Here is a 23,800-nt window from a genome sequence, read left to right as displayed (position 1 = left end):
GCCTAGAGGCTGTTGGGGATATTGTAGGTGAAGTTCAAGTACCGCATAAGTAATTGGATCACAAAATCCAATCTGATTATATATAAGAATTATCCAGGCGAGGTGCGGTGGCTCTTGCCTATAATCCCAGCACGTTGGGAGGCCAAGGTGGATGGAATGCTTGAGCCCAAGAGTTCAAGATCAGACTGGGCAATATGGTGAAACCCCGTCTCTACCAAAAATACACACACAAAAAATTAGCCGGAAGTGGCGGCGTGCCTGTAGTCCCAGCTACTTGGGAAGCTGAAGAGGGAGGATCACCTGAGCCAAGGAGGTTGAGGCTGTGGTGAGCTGTGATCGCACCACTGCACTCCAACCTGGGCAACAGAGCAAGACCCTGTCTCAAAAATAGAAAAATTACCTGGAGAACTTCAAAGATGCAGATTCTAGGGACCTACCACAGACCAACTAAATAAAAATCTCAGATTTGTATTTTATATATATAGTATATATATTTTATTTATTAGTATATATACTATATATACGATATATATTTTATATATACTATATATATTTTATTTATTAGTATATATAATATATATACTATATATATTTTATTTATTAGTATATATAATATATATACTATATATATTTTATTATATATACTATTTTTTATATATACTAAATATGCAGAAGCTGCATATTTAGTACATATATAACTAAATATATATTTACTAATATATAAATATATATATTTACTATATATTAAATATGTATATTTACTAAATATATATATATTTATTTTTTATTTTTATTTTTATTTTTTTGAGATGGAGTTTCACTCTTGTTGCCAGGCTGGAGTGCAGTGGCAGGATCTTGACTCACTGCAACCTCCACCTCCCAGGTTCAAGCAATTCTCCTGCTTCAGCCTCCCGAGTAGCTGGGATTACAGGCGCCTGCCACCATGCCCACTAAATTTTTTTGTATTTTTGGTAGAGACGGGGCTTCACCATGGCCAGGCTGGTCTCGAACTCCTGACCTTAAGTGATCCGCTCACCTCGGCCTCCCAAAGTGCTGGGATTACAGGTGTGAGCCACCGCGCCTGGCCTACATTTCCTTTTGTGCACAAGCCAGCAGGATAAGGTGGTAGTTAGGAGTATTTGCTGTGGAAACACATTGTGTAGGTTCATATCCCTGCTCCCTTAATTTTGAACTGGGTGACCTTGAACAAGTTGCATGACTCCTCTGAGCCTCAGCTTCCTCATCTGTAGGATGGGGGTAATAATATTACTCACGACTATAGGGTAGCTGTGAGGAGCAGGTGAGTCATCCCTCTGAGGCACTTGGAACCGTGCTGGACATGTTGCAGGCATGGTAAGCTCTCAGTCCTCCTATCCTGCTTTTATTATTTTTATTGCCATTGTTTCCTGATTTAATCGTCTCAGCCTCACTCATGTGGTAGGTGCCATAATTATCCTGATCCCATGTATTAGGTAACTGAGGCACAGAGAGGATGGCCACTGCCTTAGGTCATACCTAGTATCTGATAGACTCAGTGTGGCATTGGCAGGGCCTGTTTTGGAGTTTCCCGAAGCAGGGGCTAGACTTCCTGTTTGTGTTTCCTTCCTGCTCTCAAGTAGCACCCTCTACTACCAGCTGAGGAGACGCTAAAGGTGAGGGGCCACAAACTCAGATGCTCATGGGCCCCAGCAGGTAAAGAAAATGACGTGTGGCCCTTTGTATTCATTTTTAATAACGGCAGGAGGTGAAGACTATAGCCAACTGCAGAGCCCTATCCTGGCCGGCCAAAGAGGAGGCAGCTGCTTCTGGCTCCAGCCCCTGGTTGACATGAAGGCATACATTGCCAGTTCTTCTTTGGATTCTTCAAGAAAAATTGGAAATCAGAATTATTAAGTAAAAGCTTCCCAGTTATTAAGTATCAACAACTAATTTTTAAATTATTATTATTATTTTAGAGACAGGGTCTCGCTCTGTTGCGCAGACTGGAGTGCAGTGATGCAGTCATAGCTTACTGCAGCCTTGAACTCCTGTGCTCAAACCATCCTCCTGCTTTGGTCTCCCTAGTAGCTGGGACTGCAGGTGCATGCCATCATGCCTAGCTTTTTTTTTTTTTTTAGAGATAGGGTCTCACTATGTTTCCTAGTCTGGTCTCCAACTCCTGGTCTCAGGTGCTCCTCCCACCTCAGCCTCCCAAAGTGCTGGGACTACAGGTGTGAGCCACCATGTCTGGCCAGCAACTAATTTTTTAAAAAATGGGGTAGAACAGGGAGACCAGAGGACAAAATGAGACCATTGGCTTATTCCTTGAAAGAGGATCTCCAAGTCCAAAGAGACTCGAGGGGCTGTCTCTGGAGACTGGTCCCACCCGAAATCATTCTTGAGGCAGAGACCAGGGTTCTCATCCATTAGCCCCATTTCCCACACTCTCTCTGCCAGCTCTGACTGTACTTCCACTCTGTGAGGTTTTTTTTTTTTTTTTTTTGCTTTTTCGTCTCTAGCTATAACTGTCCAGCTCTGTGCCTCAGAGGAGGCTGAGCGGCACCAGAAGGATATAACCAGAATTCTCCAGCAACATGAGGAGGAAAAGAAGAAATGGGCACAACAGGTAAGTCCAGGTGCCCCCACCCCCTGTCTTTCTCCTGCTCAGCTAACTTTGGTGAATCCCAGAGTGAGTGCCCACCTTAGGTTTTTGTTGCTGTTGTAAGAGTCCCTTACTCATTTTACCAGGAAGGGAGTCCTTTATCTGTTGAACACATATTTTTATCAGGGCACTGTGTGCTGGGCACATTGGTTAAAACAAGCAGAGCTGGCAGCTGCTTTCACAAAGCTGAGAGTCTATTTGGGAAGAGTAAAAACTGTTGATGCCGCTAGATTAATTGCCTTTCTGGGCCCACCTCATGGTTGGGTGGGACCACGGAACTCGTTCTGGCTGATGCGTTATAGAAAGAAGAACCAGTGTCACTTCTAGGGCAAGCATTTAGTTGCCAGTTCAAGACCCCCAAGGTCTTTCTGTCTAGCTAAGTGACGGGACTGTTGTAATGGCCGCTCTATCAGCCTGATCTCTGGATGATTATCCCTGGATAATCCTGGATAATCGCTGGCAGCAGAGCTCCCTGCCACACAAAATGGGTAGGTAGTGAGGGCAAAATAAACATTTTGTCTTAAGCCACTGAGACTTTGCCATTGTTTGTTATGGCAGCATAATTTAGCTTATCCTGACTGAGATGGGACATCAGATGCTAAACACAATTACACAGAAATACTTACTGCAAATATAAGTGCTATGAAAAGTTTACAGTGCCGTGAAAGGACATAATAGAACCCTTAACCAAGGCTGTGGGATCAGAGAAGGCTTCTCTAAAGGGATGACACTGAGGCTTTAAAATTACCCAGAAATGAAAATTGAGGGACATTCTACAGAATTTCCAGCCTATATTAGTCAAATGTCAAGGCCATGAAACATGAGGAAAGACTGGGGAACAATTCTAGATTGAAGGACACTAAAGTGATGGGATGACTGAATGTAACCTGCAGCCCAGGATTTCCTTTTCCTCATTCTAACTTGGTCACTCACCCTTCGCCTCTCTTTGCCTCCATTTCTTCCTTTACCAGAGGGAATGGGTAGAGCAGCAGGAAAGATTTGGTGGTGTACACAAGTTTTCTCTAAATTTTCTTTAGTTTAAATTATAAATATGAAATATGTTCAGGGTAAATATTCAAAATTCTGAAATTTAAAGTCACTCCTTTAAGATGGATCTGCGCCAGGCATGCCTATAATCCTAGCACTTTGGGAGGCCAAGGCAGGCAGATCACCTGATGTCAGGAATTCGAGAACAGCCTGGGCAACATGGCGAGACCACCGTCTCTACAAAAATACAAAAATTAGCCCAGCCTGGTGGCACATGCCTGTAATCCCAGCTACTTGGGAAGCTGAGGCAGGAGAATCGCTTGAACCTGGGAGGCAGAGGTTGCAGTGAGCTGAGATCACACCACTGCACTCTTGCCTGGGTGGCAGAGCAAGAATCCATCTCAAAAAAAAAAAAAAAAAGGCTCCATAGTTATAAACTAATCACTCTATTAAATCGCATGGTTATTTATTACTGAAAGATTTTCTGCTAGATTTTATTCACCCAGTCGACTTGCTGGGGGAGATTACTATGTGCGGGGAGGGTGTGGCCTCGGCACTGCCAGGGGTACAGGGAGAAATCGGGTCCAGACCCTGCCCTCAGGTGTTCGCTGGGTGGAAGGCTGCGGCGAGTGCCCCCACACACATTAAAATGGTTTTAGCTTAGACGCATTTTTCAGAAACACACCTTTTATGAAAGGTAAGTTAACTGTATGCAGCTGCTGGTCTTTAGTTTGTTTTGGTAGAGTTACTATGGTAATGTCATTTGGCCCTGACCATTACCTGTGGAATCCTTAACCTTGAGACTTGTAAGGGCCCCAGGTATTGTCAAGTTGAGTCCCTTCATTATACAGTGGAGGGAGCTCATTACCCAGGAACTCAGTGGTATGCTGGGGCTAGAATGCCTTTAAGTCATGCCTTGCCTCTGGATATGCCCCATCAGCTGTACCTTACAGGTGGCAAAGGGACTGGAAAACATCTCAAGTGCGGGACAATGAGAATGGCTGGGAGGGTTCAGCCTGGGGAAGAGAAATGTTGGGAATATGGGCCACTATGCTCAGATCTCTGAGGGGCTGCCTGGGTTGAGGGAACAGTCTGGCTCTGTGTGACCCCAGAGGGCAGATCTGGGACCTGATGGTAGAAGTTGGAGGTCACCTGCAACAGTAAGCCTTACGCAAGCAGAGAAACACCATGGGAGGCTTCCTGCCTTGAGTAAGCATCAGGATTAGAATACTCCTAAATCCTTTTCCATGTGGATAATTACATGGGAACCCCCTGCTAAACCCTAAAGAAGGCAAATTCTGCCATGCTTGCTGTGTCTTGGAAGTCTTGTGTCCTTTCTGGGCATGGCATTCCCATCCCTCAGAGGAAGGGTTAGGACTCTGGTCACCAAGTTCCACGCAGGCCCAGGTGAGGGGATAAGAGATGCTGTGCTGATCCTGCTCAACCTCGGTCCTGCCCGGGACTCTCTGCCCCCAGGTGGAGAAGGAAAGGGAGCTAGAGCTTCGAGACAGACTGGATGAGCAGCAAAGGGTCCTGGAAGGAAAGAATGAAGAGGCCCTGCAAGGTAAGGGTAGAGATGTTCCACTGGCCAAGGTGTGGGGGGTGCTTCCTTCTGGCCCCACCTGCCCAGTTCACCTGGGCACTCCCACTGTTCCCTCCCTGCCTGTCTGATCCACAAGCAATTGACTCAAATCTACAGGATCCTTGGCCCTAGAGGGTTGATGGACTTTTCCTTTGGGGCATGGATTTAAGAGGCTGGCATCAACCTTTCTTTTTCCTTATTTGAGAGGTATTTTTTTCTTTCCATTTAAAAAGCAATCCATATTTATTAAGGGAAATTTGGAAAACCCAGACAAATAGAAGAATTTTTAAATACACATATTCCATCCCCACGATGATGGTAGCTCTTATTTATTGTTAGATTGATTATTTTGAGAAATGACTTTCTTTCCTCTTATATCACCAAAGGTGATCATCATAGAAAATTTGGAAACTGTAGATTAGACAAAAAGATCTTACAGCACAGTGGTTAATGTCTCATTCTTGGCTGGGCATTGTGGCTCACGCCTGTATTCCCAGCACTTTGAGAGTCCAAGGTGGATAGATTGCTTGAGCCCAGGAGTTCAAGACCAACCTGGGCAACATAGCAAGATGCTGTCACTATTAAAAATAAATAAATAGATAGATAGATATCAAACTCTCCAGTTTGGTAAGATACATAGATAGATAGATAGATAGATAGATAGATAGATAGATAGATAGATCAATCTCATTCTCTAGAGCTCCAGTCCCTGGGTCTAAACTTCAGCTCCACTGCTTACCAGCTCTGTAACCTTGAAGAAGTTACTTTACCTCCCTAATAGGTTGTTTGTAAGAATTAAACAATTTAATGATAGATAGACAGAGATAGAATTTAGAACAGTGCAAGTTACTTAGCAATAATTCTTAGCACTGATTTTATTATTGAGAAAATTTAAATCATAATTCCACCTAGAGTTAGCCACTGTTACCCCTTTGAAATAGATTCCTTCCATTTCTTTTTCTGTATATATACATAGAATATACATCTATACACACACAATTTGGGGAGAGGAAGTGAATTATTTTTTCCACTTTGTGTTGCATTAGCATCCTGTCATTAAACTCTTCTATACCAAGAGTTTTAGTAACTACATAGCATTCCAATATGCACCCTTGTTCATTTAACTGAGTCCCTTTGTTAGGCATTTAGGTAATTTCAAGATTTTTCTCATTGTTTATAACAGCAATGATACTTACATAATCAACCCCGGTTTTATAAAATCTTTGTCACATTCATGATTTCAGCATTAGAATAACATCCTAATAGAATTGGTGTGGTAAAGTTTATGTATATCTATTTTTTATTTTGGTAAAATAGACATAAGATTTACCATTAGTGACATTTAGTACATTCACAGTGCCATCACCCCAAAAGAAAACTCCCACCCACCAAGCAGGCACTTTTTTTGTTTGTTTTGTTTTTGTTTTTTTTGTTTTGTTTGTTTGTTTGTTTGTTTGTTTGTTTGAGACAGGGTCTCGCTCTGTTGCCCAGGCTGGAGTACAGTGGCACGATCTCGGCTCACTTCAACCTCCGCCTCTTGGGCTCAAGCAGTCCTTGCCCCTCAGCCTTCTGAGTAGCTACAGGCGCATGCCACCATGCCCAGCTAATTTTTATATTTTTTTATAGAGATGGGGTTTTGCCATGTTTCCCAGGCAGATCTCAAACTCCTGGGCTCAAGTGATCCGCCCACCTCGGCCTCCCAAAGTGCTGGGATTACAGGCATGAGCCACTGTGCCCAACCTAAGCAGTCACTTCTTATCTTACCACTAGCCCCTGGCAACCACCAATCCACTGTCTGTCTCTATGGCCTTGTCCATTCTGGACACGCATATAAACGGGATTGTATAACCCACATGATCACCCACATCTGACTTCTTTCACCTTGGAATGTTTTCACCTTGAAATGTTTCCAGGGCTCATCTGTGTTGCAGCATGCATCTACACTTTGTTTCTTTTTACGGCTGGGTAATTTGCCATTGCACAGACACACCACACTCTACCCATTCATCATCAGTTGATGGACACCTAGGCTGCCTCCACCATTTAGCCACTGTAAATAGTGCCACTAGTACAAGCACCTACTTGAACAGCTGTTTTCAGTTCCCCCTGGGTGTACACCCAGGAGAATTGCTGGGTCATATGATCATTCCGTGCTTAACTTTTTGAACAACTGCCAAACTGTTTTCCACAGGGGCTGTACCACTTTATGTTCCCATCAGCAACCCACAAGACTTCCAATGGTGGCACATCCTTTTCAACACTTGTTATTTTCTGCAACACCTGTTGCTATCCTAGTGCACATAAAGTGGTTTCGCTTTGTGGTTGTGATTTGCGTTTCCCTAATGCCTAATTCCGTTGAGCATCTTTTCATGTGCTTCTTGGTGACTTGTGTATCTTCTTTGGAGAAGGTTATGTATGTTACTGATGTTACCGAAATTGACCTTGAAAATGCTTTACTGATTTTTCCTTTCATCATCAGTATTCACATGGCCTTTCCCCAGAATTATTTATCTTCTTAAAACATGGCTGTGGCTGGGTGCAGTGGCTCACGCCTGTAATCCCAGCACTTTGGGAGGCCGAGGCGGGTGGATCACAAGGTCAGGAGTTCGAGACCAGCCTGGCCAACATGATGAAACCCCGTCTCTACTAAAAATAAAAAAAAAAATTAGTCTGGTGTGGTGGTGTGCACTTGTAATCCCAGCTACTTGGGATACTGAGGATGCTGAGGCAGGAGAATTGCTTGAACCCGGGAGGCAGAGGTTGCAGTGAGCCAAGATCTCACCACTGTACTCCAGCCTGGGTGACAGAGCAAGACTCCATCTAAAAAACAAAACAAAACAACAAAACACATCGTTGTGATTATTTTGTAAGTAAAAGTGTATATCCTGTTCGTTTCATTTAACATTGTATCAAATATGTTTCCAAGTAATTATGCTGCTACTAAAATGTTTATAAAGGCAAGACCATAAAGTACATGGCTTTCCTTATTTCTTGTGAGTCTAGACCTCTAGATCTCAAAACAGCTTTTGCATAATGTTGCCCGTATTTCACATTATGTCCTTAGATTTACCCAGATGGAATAACTAGAACAGAGGTCTGAATGATTTTAAGAATCTTGAAACATATTGCAACATTAGCACACATTATTGCAAACATTGTGAAATGGAATTAAAGTCCTTGCCTGGAAATTGAAGAATTGTGGTTTTGTGGGTGTGGGTGTGTGTGGGTGGGGGTGTGGGTGTGAGTGTGTGTGTTTTTTTGTTTTTGTTTTTTTGTTTTTGAGACGGAGTCTCACTCTGTCCCCCAGGCTGGAGTGCAGTGGCATGATCTCGGTTCACTGTAACCTCCGCCTCCCGGGTTCAAGTGATTCTTCTGCCTCAGCCTCCCGAGTAGCTGGCATTACAGGCACCTGCAACCACGCCTGGCTAATTTTTGTATTTTTAGCAGAGACAGGGTTTCACCATGTTGGCCAGGCTGGTCCCGAATTCCTGACCTCATAATCCGCCTGCCTCGGCCTCCTAAAGTGCTGAGATTACAGGCATTAGCCACCTCGCCCAGCCGAAGAATTATGTTTTAATAATACCATACCCTGTTGAACTGGGGCTATCACTCAACCTCCTTGAATCTCGGTTCAGTTTCTCTATCTCTAAAATCTACCTTCTGTACCTCACAAGACTTTATGGGAAAACGACTTTATTCTCCAAGCATTGCTTTGATATTATTTTTAGTGTTACAAATATATTAATAGGAAGAATTTCCTACTGTAACACCCAGGGGAGAAGAGATTACCTGTCTTGAGTTCTTCCCATCAGTCAGAATTCTTCTCTAGTTATTTTTAAATTGCTTGGCACATACTAAGTGCTACATAAGTCTATAATGAATGAATGAAAGCACAGGATGGTGGAAATATATGAGATTTTATATGTATGGGGAGAGGTACACAGATAACCAGGAGAGACTAGTGGTGATTTTCCACATTCGATGACCCTTTGTTGTCTTTTTTTTATTTTTTAAATTATCATATAGTAAAATTGACTCTTTTTGAGGGGATGTGCATTTTCATAAATTCTAATGCATGTATAGATTCTTTTTTTTTTTTTTTTTTTTTTTGAGATGGAGGCTCGCTCTGTCACCCAGGCTGGAGTGCAGTGGCGCGATCTCGGCTCACTGCAACCTCCGCCTCCCGGGTTCAAGCAATTCTTTGCCTGAGCCTCCCGAGTAGCTGGGATTACAGGCACGTGCCACTATGCCCAGCTAATTTTTGTATTTTTAGTAGAGACAGTGTTTCACCATCTTGGTCAGGCTGGTCTTCAACTCCTGACCTCGTGATCCACCCGCCTTGGCCTCCCAAAGTACTGGGATTACAGGCGTAAGCCACCACGCCCTGCCGCATGTATAGATTCTTGTAACCATCGCCACAATCAGGATACACAACAGTTTTATCACCCCCAAAAAGCTGTCTCAAACTACCCTTGTATTCACATCCTTCTCCCACCCTAACCCCTGGCAATTACTGATCTGTTCTCCATCTCTGTAGCTTTGTCTTTTCTAGGCTATTACATAAATGAAATAATCCAATATGATTTTTTATATTGGCTTCCTTCATGCATCACGATGCCTTTGACATTCATTCCAATTGTTGCATATCTCAATAATTCATACATTTTCATTGTGGAGTTATATTCCATTGTTTACTCATTCACTGTTGCAGGACATTTGAGGCAATTATGAATAGAGCTGTTCTAACATTCATGTGCAGGCTTTGTGTGGACATAGGTTTTCATTTATCTTGGGTGAATACACAGGAGTGGGATAGGTCATATGATAAATGTATGTTTAGCTTTATGAGAAACAGCTAAACTGTCTTCCAGAGTGACCACTATTTTATATCACCATCTGTGATGTATGAGTTATACCATTGCTACTTCATGCCAATACTTGTTGTCACTGGTTTTTTATTTTAGCTGTTCTAATAGGTGTGCAGTAATCTTCACCATAGGTTTAATTTACATTTCAATAACAACTCTTGTGCTTATTTGCTGTCTACATATCCTCTTTGGTCAAATGTGTGTTCAGGTCTTTTTCCCATTTAAATTAACTTGCTTGTCCTTACTGTGGAGTTTTGAGATATCTTTATATATTTTGGACAAGAGTTCTTTGTATTTGCACATATTTTCTCCTAGGCAGTGGGGTGATTTTTTTCATTCTCTTAATAATGTCTTTCACAAAGCCAAGCTTTTAATTTTGATAAAGTCCAATTTATTTTTTTCTTTGATTATACTTCTTATGTCATGTCTGTGAACTCTTTGCTAAACCCCAGGTAACAAAGATTTTCTTCAAATGTTTTCTTCCAAAGCCTTATGGTTTTATATTTAGATCTAAGATCCATATAATCATGTGGTCTTTCTTTCTCTCTCTCTTTCTTCTTTCTTCCTCTTTTTTCCCTCTCCTCTTCTCTCCTGTCTTCTTTTTTCTTTTCTTTTCTTTTCTTTCCAACAGGATATCACTCTGATGCCCAGGCTGGAGTGCAGTGGTGCTATCTTGGTTCACTGCAGCCTCCACCTCTGGGGCTCAGGTGATCCTCCCATTACAGCCTCCCAAGTAGTTGGGACTATAGTGCACATCACCATGCCTAGCTAATTTTTTTTTTTTTTTTTTTTTTTTTTGTAGAAATGAGTTTTTGCCATGTTGCCCAGCCTGGTCTCAAACTCAAATGAACCACTGGCCTTTCCCTCCCAAAGTGCTGGGATTGCAGGCGTGAGCCACCACATCTGGCCTGGTTTTTCTTTAGATGGTTAATATAGTGGATTACATTTGTTTGAGTTTTCAAATATAGTTATCCCTAGGTGTCCATGGGGAATTGATTCTGGGACCCACTTTGGATACCAAAATCTGCAAATGCTCCAGTCACTTATATAAAATGGTGTATTATTTGCATATAACCTATGTACATCCTTCCATACATTTTAAATCATCTCTAGATTCCTTATAATACCTAATACAATGTAAAAGTAAGGTGAATAGTTGTTAGACTGTATTTTTATTTGTATTATCTTTTATTGTTGTTTGGTATTTTTTATTTTATTTTTTCAAATTTTTTTTATCCACACTTGGTTGAATCTGAGGATGAGAAACCTGCAAATTGAACTAGCCTTGCATTCCTGGCATAAGCTCCACTTGGTTGTGTTATATTACTCTTTTTATGTATTGCTGAATTTGATCCTCTAATGTTTTACTGAGAATGTTTGTGTCTATGTTCATGAGGAATATTGGCCTGTAGTTTTCTTACACTATCTGGTTTTAGTATCAGGATAAAGCTTGCCCCATGTAGTAATGTCCCCTCATCTTCTCTTTCTGGGAGAGATTTTATAGAATTGGTGTTATATCGTTTTTAAATGTTTAATAGAATTTTTCAATGAAATAATCTGTGCTTAGGCATGTCTTTCAAAGTGTTTAACAACAAATTCAATTTCTTTTTAATATTTAAAGGAATTTCAGGTTATATACTTCACCTTGGGTGAGTTTTGGTCATTTTTTTTTTTTTGAAGAATTGTTACATTCATCTAAGTTACTGAATCTAGGTGCATAGGATTGTTCAGCATATTTCCTTAATATCATTTCATATATCTGCTGTGTCTGTAGTGATATTTCATTCCTGATATTGGTCATGTGTGTGTTCTCTTTTTTCTTTGTCAGTCTTGCTTGAGGTTATCAATTTTATTAATTATTTCAAAGAACCAGTTTTTGGTTTCATTGATTTCCCCACCCCACCCCCCTTATTTTACCATTTTCCATCTCACTGGTTTCTGTTATTTTTATTTCCTTCCTTCTGTGTGCTTGCTTTATATTTGGTTAGCTTTTCTTTTTTTTTTTTTTTTTTTTTATTTCTTTTCATTCTTCTTTTTTTTTTTTTTTTTTTTTCCTGAGATAGGGTTTTGCTCTGTCTCCCAGGCTGGAGTACAGTGTCATGATCATAGCTCAGGGCAGCCTCAAACTCCTGGACTCAAGCAATCTTGCCACCTCAGCCTCCTGAGTAGTTGAGACTATAGGTACCCCACCACACCTAGCCAGCTAATTTTTAAATTTTTAATAGAGGCAGGTCTCTCTATGTTACCCAGGCTGGTCTCAAATGCCTGGTCTCAGCAGTCCTCCTGACTCAGCCTCTCAAAGTGCTGGGATTACAGGTGTGAGTCACTGGGCCTGATACCTTTTCCTGATTTCTTCAGCTTAGAATATTGATTTGAGACCTTTCTCCTTTTCTAATATAAACATTTAAGCTATAAATTTTCTCCTAAACTCTGCTTTACCTGCATCCTACATATTGATGGTTTTATTTTCATTTTGTTGAGTTCAAAATATTTTCAGTCTTATTTTCCTTGAGACTTCCTCTCTGGCATTGAATATGTGGAAGTGTATTTCCAAGTGTTGGGAGATTTTCTGGTTCTCTTTCTGTTATTTGATTTCCAGTTTGATTGCACTACAGTCAGAGAACACAGTTCGTATTTTGCTGCTTTTATAGTTTGTTAAGGTTTGTTTTATGACTCAGGGTATGGTTGATCTTGTTTCATGTATACTTGAAAGGAATGTGTATTCTGCTATTGTTGGATAGAGTATTTCAGAAATAAATCAATTAGATAAAGTTTGGTTAATGGTAGTATTCAGTTCTATATTCTTGCTGATTTTCAGGCTGTTTCATGTGGAATGCTGAGGAGTGTTGAAGTCTCCAATTATAATGCATATTTGTCTATGTCTCCTTTCAGTTCTTTATCTGCAAATCATATAGCTACTATGACTTTCTTTTGATTAGTGTTTCTTTTTCCACCCTTTTACTTATTACCTACCTATAACATCTATTTAAAGTGGGTTTCTTGTAAATAGCACGTAGTTAGTTGGTGGGTGGTTTTTTTTTTAATTTCAACTTTAATTTTAGATTCAGGACACACATGCAGGTTTGTTACACGGGTATAGTACATGGTGCTGAGGTTTGGGGTATGAATGATCCCATCAGGTGGGTTTTTAAAAACCCATTCTGACATACTCTGTGTTTTATTTGGTATGTTTAAGCCATTTAATTTACTGTTGTTATTGATAATCTTGATGTTCATAATGTTGGGTTGAGGTCTACCATTTTAGGATGTGTTTTCTGTTTGTTCTCGCTGATCTTTATCCTCTGTTTTCCCTTTCCTGCTTTTTTTTGAGTACTTGAACATTTTTTAGTGTTCCATTTTAACTTATTTATTGTCTTTCTTACTGTATCTCTGTATTTTTTTTAATGGTTACTCTAAGAACTACAATATACTTAACAATCTACTTAGAGTTCCTTTTTTTTTTTTTTTTTGAGACAGAGTCTTGCTCTGTCACCCAGGCTGGAGTGCAACAGCATGAGCTGGGCTCATTGCAAACTCTGCCTCCTGGGTTCAAGCGATTCTCCTACCTCAGCCTCCCAAGTAGCTAAAATTACAGGCACCCACGACCAGGCCCAGCTAATTTTTGTATTTTTGGTAGAGACCGGGTTTCACCATGTTGGCCAGTCTGGTCTGGAACTCCTGACCTCAGATGATCCACCCACCTTGGCCTCCCAAAGTGCAGGGATTACAAGTGTGAGCCACCACGCCCGGCCTGGAATTGCTATTTTACCACATCTAATGGAATGTAGAAAGCTTACCATCATGTAGATTCCTCTGTTCTCTCCCATTTTTGTTACATTTATCTCATGTATTACATCTACATACATCTAATGCCCCATCAGACAAGGTTATAATTTTTGCATTTAATCATTAATCATATTTTAAAGAGCTCAAGGGAAGAACAGTCTATTGTATTTACTTAGGTCTTTACCAGTTCTGTTACTCTTCCTACATTCTTGAAGTTTCAAGTTTCAAGTTTCCCTCTGGTTTCATTTGAAGAATTTCCTTTAGCAATTCTTTTAGAGCAGGTTTGCTGGTGATGAATTCTAAGTGTCCTTCATCTGAGAATGTCTCAATTTAATCTTCTTTCCTGAAGGATATTTTCACTGCGTATGGGATTCTGGGCTTTTTGTTATGGTTTTGTTCTCCAAAAGAAAGCAGGAAAGAGAAAACAGAGGATAAAGATCAGCGAGAACAAACAGAAAACACATCCTAAAATGGTAGACCTCAACCCAACATTATGAACATCAACATTTTCCAGCAGTTTTTAAATTTTTTTCTTCTTGTCTCTAAGGTTTCTAATGAGAAACACACAGTTATTCAAGCTGTTGTTCCCTATACGTAGTGTACCATTTTTATCTGGTTCCATTCTACACCTTTTCTGTGTCATTAGCTTTTGGAAATGATGTTGTCTGGGTGTGGATTTCTTTGGGCTTACTTTGGAGTTCAGTGATCTTCTTTAATCTGTAGGTTTATGTTTTGGCAAGTTTGTGGAATATTCAATCATTCTTTCTTCAATTTTTTTTTTTTTTTTTTTTTTTTTTTTGCACTGCACCCTTTTTCCTCTAATTCTTTGACTGTGATGATAGAAATGTTAGCTATTTGGGCATTATCTTACAGGTCTCTGAAGCTCCGTTCATTTTTTTTTTCTAATCTTTTTTTCTCCTCTATTGTCCAGATCAGATAATTTCTATTGATCTATCTTGAAGTTCACTGGCTCTTTCTTATCATCTCATCTCCATTCTGCTATTGATTTCACCTAGTGAGTTTTTATTTCACTTATTATACTTTTTAGTTCTAAAATTTCCTTTTGGTTCTTCTTAATAACTCTATTTATTTGCTAAGACTTTCTATTTTTCTATTATTCCTAAAAGTATATTCACTCTTACTTTCCTTTTCTCTTTTTCCTTCTTGCCGTCAGTGGCAGAACACCCATACTTCTTGGAGTCTTTTTACACTGACTACCATAAAAATTCTGTTAATAATTCCTACATCTATAGGATCTCAGTTTAGGCATCTGTTGAATATCTTTCCTCAAGGGAGTTTTTCTTCTGCTTCTTTTTAGGCTGAGTAATTTTGTATTGTATGCTGAGAAATTTGGGGTTGTATCCTGGACATTTAAAATATCTAAATACGTGAGATTTGGGGTTTGTCTAAATCTGTTGGGTCAGTGGTACTTCAAATTCTGGTCTTCTTGCTCAGTCTGCTGCTACCATTTACTTTTCAGTCTGCAAATAACTGCAGAATTCATTCTGTCCAGGTTTTACAGCTACATTCAGTAGGAAAAACTGGATGGAGTGTGCTTCCTTCATCTTACCTGAAACCAGAACCTGTCTTGGTAGGCAAATTAACAAATTAGGCCAATAATTTTAAAAAGTTAAGGCTGTAATTTTTATATGATAAATTGATATTATATATTGATAAATTCTTATAAATTTTTTACTACTCTACCACAGTTATATTACTGAACATTATTTTTTTCTTCTCTTTTTTTTGGAGACGGAGTCTCTGTTGCCCAGGCTGGAGTGCAGTGGCGTGATCTCAGCTCACTGCAACTTCTGCCTCCCGGGTTGAAGCCATTCTCCTGCCTCAGCATCCTGAGTAGCTGGGACTACAGGCTTGCGCCACCATGCCAAGCTAATTTTTGTATTTTTAGTAGAGACAGAGTTTTGCCATGTTGGCCAGGCTGGTCTCAAACTCCTGGCCTCAAGTGATCCTTCCACCTCAGCCTCCCAAAGTGCTGGGATAATAGGCATGAGCCACTGCGCCCGGCCTTGAACATTATTTTTTTCATCACTGCCAGATACCTGGCTCTTTGGCTGTATTAAACTTTCCTGTCTCCTCTGTTCTATTTCCCATTCTGCCTGTTGATTGTCAGTTGCCCATTGTCTTTTTTCAGCTGAGACAAGGTTGGAATTTTCCAAAAGGAACTTTATGAAGGAGATGGGATGATACATACAACTGTATTGATTTGGGGAATGACGATAATTTCAGCTGTGTACAGCACCGCCCTGTCTGTAAAGCCCTTGCACGTCCTTCTCATGTGATCCTCAAATGACCCCTTTGAGACAATCAGATCCAGTTTATTGATCCCATTTCACAGTTGAGGTAACTGGACTTTTAGATATCTGATATGATCTTCTCAAGGTCTCTCAGTTTCGGAAAGGCAGAGCCAGGACCAGGTGGATTTCCTAGCCACAAATCCAATGTACTTACTGCAGTTTTGTGCTTTAGTTTGACAACTAAGGATTTAATGATTTTGTGATTTGGCTAATCCAGTTTACAAAGCATTGTCCTATGCATTTTCCGTGGCCCGAGGTGGTCTTAGGTGAACGTGCTTCCTGCAGGATCTTTGGATCTTAGCCTTAGTGAGGTGTGGATGGCACCCGCAATCTGGTAGCGTTCCTCCCAGGCTATAGTTTATTTCAATTTCCTTGAGGTTTTATTAAATACCTAGTACATTTCTGGCACAGCCCCCAAGCAAGCCTAGGAGACAGAAGGATGAATAAGACTGTTCCTAGACTCCCGGCCTCTATGGGCCCCAGTTAAATATCCGGACCTTCCTGGCCACCAAGGGGCCTGCCAGAAGGCTTTGGGGAGAAGTGTCTGAGCTTATGGAGTTCTCCTTTCCCTACAGTCCTCCGGGCCTCATATGAACAGGAGAAAGAAGCGCTTACCCACTCTTTCCGGGAGGCCAGTTCTACCCAGCAGGTGAGAGGGGCTGGGTCGCGTCAGTCTTGGATGAGGGCAAGCGAGGACCAATGGGAAAGCAGCATGGAGCCCCAAGGCAGCCAAAACTGATTACGTGTGCCTAGGAGTGAGGGGCTGAAGTGATTGTCTTCTGTGTATCCAGGCCCCTTGATGTGGTAACCAGGCTATTAGCTCAAGAGGACTGAGTGTGAAATTGAGTTGGGCCTATTTTTCCAGGGACTGCTGGGGAGATCTTGGAGAGGCATGGGCCAAGTGCCACAGTGTGATTAGATTCATGGGTGAATGCACAGGGACCTGTGGAAGGATGCAGGGAAGCATCTGACTCAATGTGGCTGTGCAGGAAAGATTTCCTAGAGGGAGTGAGATCTAAGCTGGAGTCTGAAGGATGGGTTGGAATTCTTTGGTAAAGAAGGGTAGGAAGGGTGCCTCAGGCAGAAAAAAAGCAATGTGTTCAAAGACATGGAGGGAAAAGGAAAAATATGGAATACCTGAGGAACCGAAAGATGTCCAGGATGCCTGGGGTATGAGTTTCAGTGGGAGAGGGGACTAAGGCTAAGAATGTGAGCAAGGGCCAGAGTGGGAGCCAGTGAGCCACCTTAAGGGGTTGTGCTCTAGCCTAACGGTAGTGGTCACGGTTCAAGTAGAGAAAGTTCTTGGCAGTGAAATAGTTTGCAGATAAGAATGTACCCTGCAGCTGGGGGAGTATTGTGATGTTTGGCTGCAGGAGAGGATGTATAGAAGGAGCAGTGAGAGGTGAGCTTGGAAAAATTCATTGAGCCTGGTTTGGATGGGTTTTGAATGCCAGGCTAACAATCATCTTTTATAGCAGGACATTGTTCCCTGCAGTATGGGGAGCCGTTGAAGGCATTAAAGCAAGAGGTGGGGTTGGTATGTTCCTTTCATCTCCTCTCCTTCTCCCTCTCCTTCTCCTTCTCCCTCCCTCTCCTTCTCCCTCTCTGTCCCCCTCCCTCCCCCTCCCATCCCCCTCCCCTCCCCTCCCGTCTTCTTTTCTTTCCTCTTTTCTTTTCTCTTCTTTCTTTCTCTTCCCAGCATGCAGTTCTGCACTGTAAGGGCTGGTAGATCTCAAGCAGTGGTCGAAGTATGTTGATCTTGCATTGTCACGTAGGGTAGCCCAAAGACACATTGAAGAACCCAAAACTGTTCTCCCTCTGGGATGTGGCGAAGTTCACCTACAGCATTTATGAGGCAGGCTTTGATTGTCGCCATCCCACTCCCTGCCCCAGGAGACCATAGACAGACTGACCTCACAGCTGGAGGCTTTCCAGGCCAAAATGAAGAGGGTGGAGGAGTCCATTCTGAGCCGAAACTATAAGAAACATATCCAGGTAGGTGGCAGCACCCTGGGCGCTTTTCCTCCTTGAATCTCCAGGGAGGTCAGGGCCGGGCAACAGGAAAGACCAGCCCCTCTTCAAGGACAAGACTCAGACCTGGCACTCTTACCTACACAAGGGCCTGGAAATAAAAGAGTTCCCATTTCACCGATGGGAAAATTAAGGCCCAGAGAGCAGCATCTGGAATAGTAAAGTGCTCACGTTCTGGATTCAGAGAGAACTAGGTGCACATAGCAAACCTGCCACTTAGCACAAGTGACTCAACCTGTCCGAACCACAGTCTCCTCATCTGTGGTGCTAGTACATGTCTCAAAAGGTGATATTCGGATACAGGGAGATAAAGCATATTAAACACTTAACATGGGCTGAGAGAGGAAGGTGGGTGACTTGTGAAAGTCCAACAATGAGTTGCTGGCAGAATGGGGAGGAGGGAGGTAGCCTACTGGCCTAATGAGGTCACTCTGTCCCTGTCTAGGATTATGGGAGCCCCAGCCAGTTCTGGGAGCAGGAGCTGGAGAGCTTACACTTTGTCATCGAGATGAAGAATGAGCGTATTCATGAGCTGGACAAGCAGCTGATCCTCATGGAAACAGTGGTCTGTGGCTGGGAGTGGCTGGGGGATGCAGCCTCAGGCTCCCGCTTTCTGGGTGTTTCCTTTGTAAAGCATGCAGAGGGGAGGTGGTTTGAGGAGGTCCCAGCCTAGTTCACTCCAGCTTTGACCTGCCACCTGTGCTGACCACTGAGCATGGTCTGTGGCCAGGCTGGGTCAAGCAGTGGCTCCTTATCATCTGAGTCCTGTGCCTTTTGAGGCTACTGATGTTGCTGTAGCTTGGGTGACACTAGGGCAGGTAGCATTGAGAACACGGGAGGACAGAAGCCTCAGAAACCCTAGGGTTGAATCTAAGCAGAGATTATGTTGCTGTAGAAGAAGTCTCCCTGGCCTCCTGTGTGCCATACAACTTATAATTAAAAAAATAAAACTAAGGAGTTAACAAAAAGCTGCTGACTTTTAATTTTGCCACATGAGAATGTTTTAAAAAAAAGTCTTACAGGCACTACCATCTCATGTCACCATCCGTTCTTTTCTCAGGAAGGAAAGAGGGTGGGAGGGAGATGGGGAGCCAGGGTGTGTGCCCAGGGAGCCCTGGGGGCTTGAGTCACGTGACATGGAATCACCCACAGGGCTTTATTTTAATCAGATCATCTCAAACATTCCGTATAGATTTTGTTCGCTCATTTTTGTGGAAACACATAACAGACAAACTTAATTTTATTTATATAGATCATATCCTTCTGACTTTTGGAGAACAAAACATATTCTTTCTTCCATGAACTCATGGTGAAATGAGATGGTAGGGCCTGTAATTTTTTTTTACCATTCTCCTGTGGCAAAAAGCCAGCAGCCCTTTGTTAACTTTTTAGTTTTATTTTTTTCTAAGTTACCTTATTGCTCCATGAAATGTAACATCTAGTCTAGAATGAATCAGTGCTTTCAGTGACCACAGATAAGAGGGAGGTGACAGCACACATCGTGCAGCGTGAGTTTGGCAGCTTTCTGAGCTCATTCTCATTGTTATAGAAAGAGAAAAATCTGATATTGGAGGAAAAAATTACGACCCTGCAACAGGAAAATGAGGACCTCCATGTCCGAAGCCGCAACCAGGTGGTCCTGTCAAGGTAGCTGTCTTCCTGCCTCCTTTACTCCCATCCCCACCCTTTTTGCCAAAATTCCCAGCTGGGAGAGTCTTAGAGGGGTCTGAGGAATGGACTGACAGGTGGGCCCAGGGCCTATTTAGGGAATGTGGCTCCTCTTTCCCTGGGAGTCAAGAAACCCAAGGGGGCAGCTCTGCTTGGAAACCAAAGTCCCAATGCCTTGATTAGTATCTGTTTGTCTCTGTCCTGGCTGAGTGTACTCTGTGGGAAAGCCCAATATAGGGAGGAGGAAACAGGAAATTTATAGTGCACCAGGCCTAAGTGGAATGAATCAGTTCTTAGGGCTTAGTAAATAAGAGCTAGTATCATGTGTCAGACATAATTTATTGAATACTGTACATATTTTCTCATCTAATCCTCATAATTACTCTAAGAGCTGGGTCCTATTCTTCTTCTTCCCATTTTACAAATGAGAAGACTGAAATTTAAGAAGAATGAATAACTTATTCAAGATTATATAGCTAAGTGGTAGAGCAGAGATTTGGAGCAGCTCAGAACTGCCTGCCTGTCTGTGAGGCCCCCGCTCCTTGGTCAACAGATTGAATTGCCTCTTGTATACAGGCCAACAAGGAGGGCAGTGGGGACCCTGCAGCAGGCTGCTGGTCCATCTAAGGAAGGCTTCCTGGGGGAATGAGTTGGTCTCTGTGGCAGCTGCTCCCAGTAGGCAACCCTGGGCTCTGTGTGCATCCACAGGCAGCTCTCAGAAGACCTGCTTCTCACGCGTGAGGCCCTGGAGAAGGAGGTGCAGCTGCGGCGACAGCTCCAGCAGGAGAAGGAGGAGCTGTTGTACCGGGTCCTTGGGGCCAATGCCTCGCCTGCCTTCCCTCTGGCCCCTGTCACTCCCACTGAGGTCTCCTTCCTCGCCACATAGGGTGCAGGGCCTGGGCCCACCACGATGCCTGAAGTCACAGCTCCTTCCAAGGTTTTTCTGGAGAAGACAGCAGGAGCCTCTCAGTTCTTTTCCAGGAAGGAACGAGGGTGGGAGCGAGATGGGGATCCTGGGTGTGTGCCCAGTGAGCCCTGGGGCCTTGAGTTACATGGAATCACCCACAGGGTTTTGGAGGCCCCGAGAAGCATCTTCCCTTGAGTTGGCCAAGGGAATAAGCAAGAGGAGACATTTCCTCCCTCCCCCGGCACTCTGTCCCAATCCGAGAAGTTCCGAGGCTTTCCCAGGGGCAGTCTGTGTCACGTTGGCCATTTGACATAAAGGAGACAGCCCCTGGTCCCAGCTTGTCAGCTCTGCTGCCAACTTGCTGACTTGTCAACTTCCTCTAGGTGTTTCCACTCCACCCTGGCCTGCTCAGAGCCTCAGTTTACCCCTGCATTAAAATGGTGGGGGGACTGGTCAAAGGACTCTTATGTCACTGCAGTGTCCCATTCTAGGATTGTCTGAAGGCCAGAGTAGGGGTTGGGGGGAGTGTGGACAAACCCTGCAAATCAGAGTGGGGAAGGTGAGTGGTGGAGAGGGGGTCTCTGAAGGCCCTTGGGGCTGACAGGGCCAGGCAGCCTCCCCAGCTGAGGCATCATTCCTGGGCCAGAGTCGTGTCCACCAAGGGACAGTAGCCAGAGCTCCTCTTCCTTTACCAGACAAGGCACATCCCCTCAGCCCTCCTGGCTCTTCAGTCTTGGTGCCACCTGGGCACAGGGGCAAGCTTGGTGGTTGTGAGTCCACTCATCTATCAGAGCTAGAACCTCATCCCTGCACAGATGAGGAAACCAAGGCATGGAGCAGTTCCCAGAGTCAAATCTAGATCTCATCTGTCATCCGGGTCTTATCCTTTGCTCTGTTTTTCTCTTCAGGCTCTGGAAAATCAGATCTGTGACTTAATCTTCCTCTCCCTGGCCCTCACCCACTTAGTTTCTTTTTCACTCCTGCTCCCTGCCTTAACTCCTCCTCCCACTGCCCCTGATCCCAGGCCCAGGCTTTTACAACCTGGTGCTCAGCTTCCCCATCAGTGAAAAGGGGTGGCTAGAGTAACTAACCTCAGCAGGCCGTCCAGTCCTGATAGTCTGTGGATTTCGGATCCTTCTCAGGAAGCTTCTTGTCTAATGGAGACTATAATTATAACTCCTGTTCTGCATAGAGCATTTGCATCAAAGGCTTTCCATACCCCTCCCTCCCCTGGTCCTCATAAGATCCTTGAAGCAGGTTCCTATTCCTCATTGGCAACACGGCAAACAGATCACAGGAGTCAAAGGGCCTTGCTCAAGGTCCCCAGCTTCAGCCCCAGGCCCTAAGCCAGCGTCAGAACAGTCAATCTGCATTTTTCATCAGTCATTCTATAGTGACATCATCCCAGACTGCCTTCTGTATTCCCCTGTGTACAGTCTCCTTCTGTTTCTAGGTTTAGAAGTTCAGAGGTGACTGTGTTTCTCCATTTCCACAGCCAAATGGGGGAAGAGGTGAGGCTAGGGGAGTGCTGTGCTGATTCTCCAGCCATGGTCAGACAGGTCACCCGGGAGCCTCGAGGAGAGCCCTGGAGGGAATCACATGTGTACTTTTTCATGAAGCTTTTTGCAAAGCACATCTGCGATACACTAGTTTATTGAACTAATGTCCAGGAGTAGACATGATTGGTGGCCAAGTTATTTGGGGACACCTAAACAGATCAGTGACCTGAATGACTTCTCAGAACCTTTAATATGCCAATGTGTGTGGCAAACTTACAAGAAGGGAGCTACGTATCCAGCCTCTCCCAAACCTCTTTGAGCAAAGCTTCTGTCCCTCCCACACCTCTCACCTCACAGGCACATCAGGCTGCAGAATGCGCTTTAGAAAGCATTGTTTTAGTCCAGGCGTGGTGGCTCACACCTGTAATCCCAGCACTTTGGGAGGCCGAGGTGGCTGGATCACAAGGTCGGGAGATTGAGACCATCCTGGCTAACACGGTGAAACCCTGTCTCTACTAAAAAAATACAAAAAATTAGCTTGGCATGGTGGTGGGCGCCTGTAGTCCCAGCAACTTGGGAGGCTGAGGCTGGAGAATGGTGTGAACCCAGGAGGCGGAGCTTGCAGTGAGCCAAGATCGTGCCACTGCACTCCAGCCTGGGTGACAGAGTGAGACTCCGTCTCAAAAAAAGAAAAGAAAAAAGAAAGCATTGTTTTAATTGAGAGGGGCAGGGCTGGAGAAGGAGCAAGTTGTGGGGAGCCAGGCTTCCCTCATGCAGCCTGTGGTGGATGTGGGAAGGAGATCAACTTCTCCTCACTCTGGGACAGACGATGTATGGAAACTAAAAAGAACATGCAGCACCTTATTTATGTGGCTTTTGTGTTTTTCTGGGAGGGTGGGGAGGCGGGTCTTCACGAGGACTTCTGCCAATGGCGGGGATCTCTGAAGAATAAATCTGGGGCCTGGGTAGCCCACTCGTGGTTCTGGGCACTCTCCTCAAGCACCAAAGCCCCACTGGCCCTTGCTTTGCCCTAATTGTGGATGTGGGGCCTGGGGCTAGGGTGAAGCCTGGATTAAAGGATGGCCTTCAAAATAGACCAAGGCTTGGAGTGAGGCTGAGGTTGAAGTAAGTGGTGAAAACAGAGGGATGGGGTGGGAGAGAGTGCGAGGAATGAATGAGAAGGCACCTTCTGCACTGCAGGACCCCTCTTTGGCATCAGAAACACTGATGTTCCCACAGGTACCTACCCCTGATTCTGCCTATTGCTCCACATCCAGATGCCTGCGGCCAGGGAGGGAGCTAGGAAGGGGTAGAGGAGACATGAGGACCTCGAGTCACGTGGACATGGGTGGTGGCCAAACCAGTGCCCTGAAGGTTGGTGGCCCAGCTGGTGTAGACACCAGCATCCCTGGCCCAGGTCTCCTCCACATACAGGGTGCCCTCTGCCTCCTGCTGTACCTGGCCCTCCCCCCTGCTGTACCTGGCTCTCCCCGTGTACCACATGGGCCCGTTCACT

General features: G+C 43.7%; 1 protein-coding gene across 1 annotated transcript in view; it reads left to right on the top strand.

The window, feature by feature from the left end:
- Positions 1-23,148, top strand: part of CCDC69 (coiled-coil domain containing 69) — a 43,149-nt gene extending 20,001 nt beyond the window's left edge. The window contains exons 3-9 of the mRNA XM_009449966.3: positions 2,499-2,605; positions 5,105-5,192; positions 16,755-16,828; positions 18,073-18,174; positions 18,656-18,775; positions 19,760-19,857; positions 20,587-23,148. Of these exons, the coding sequence (XP_009448241.1) occupies positions 2,499-2,605; positions 5,105-5,192; positions 16,755-16,828; positions 18,073-18,174; positions 18,656-18,775; positions 19,760-19,857; positions 20,587-20,764 (767 nt within the window). The 3' untranslated portion in view covers positions 20,765-23,148. The remainder of the gene's footprint in view (positions 1-2,498; positions 2,606-5,104; positions 5,193-16,754; positions 16,829-18,072; positions 18,175-18,655; positions 18,776-19,759; positions 19,858-20,586) is intronic.
- The last annotated feature ends 652 nt before the right edge of the window (positions 23,149-23,800 follow it).

This window comes from Pan troglodytes, chromosome 4, assembly GCF_028858775.2.
Source record: "Pan troglodytes isolate AG18354 chromosome 4, NHGRI_mPanTro3-v2.0_pri, whole genome shotgun sequence".
NCBI lineage: Eukaryota > Metazoa > Chordata > Mammalia > Primates > Hominidae > Pan > Pan troglodytes.
Note: the sequence above shows the minus strand (reverse complement) of the source record. Positions and strands in the feature narration are given on the sequence as shown.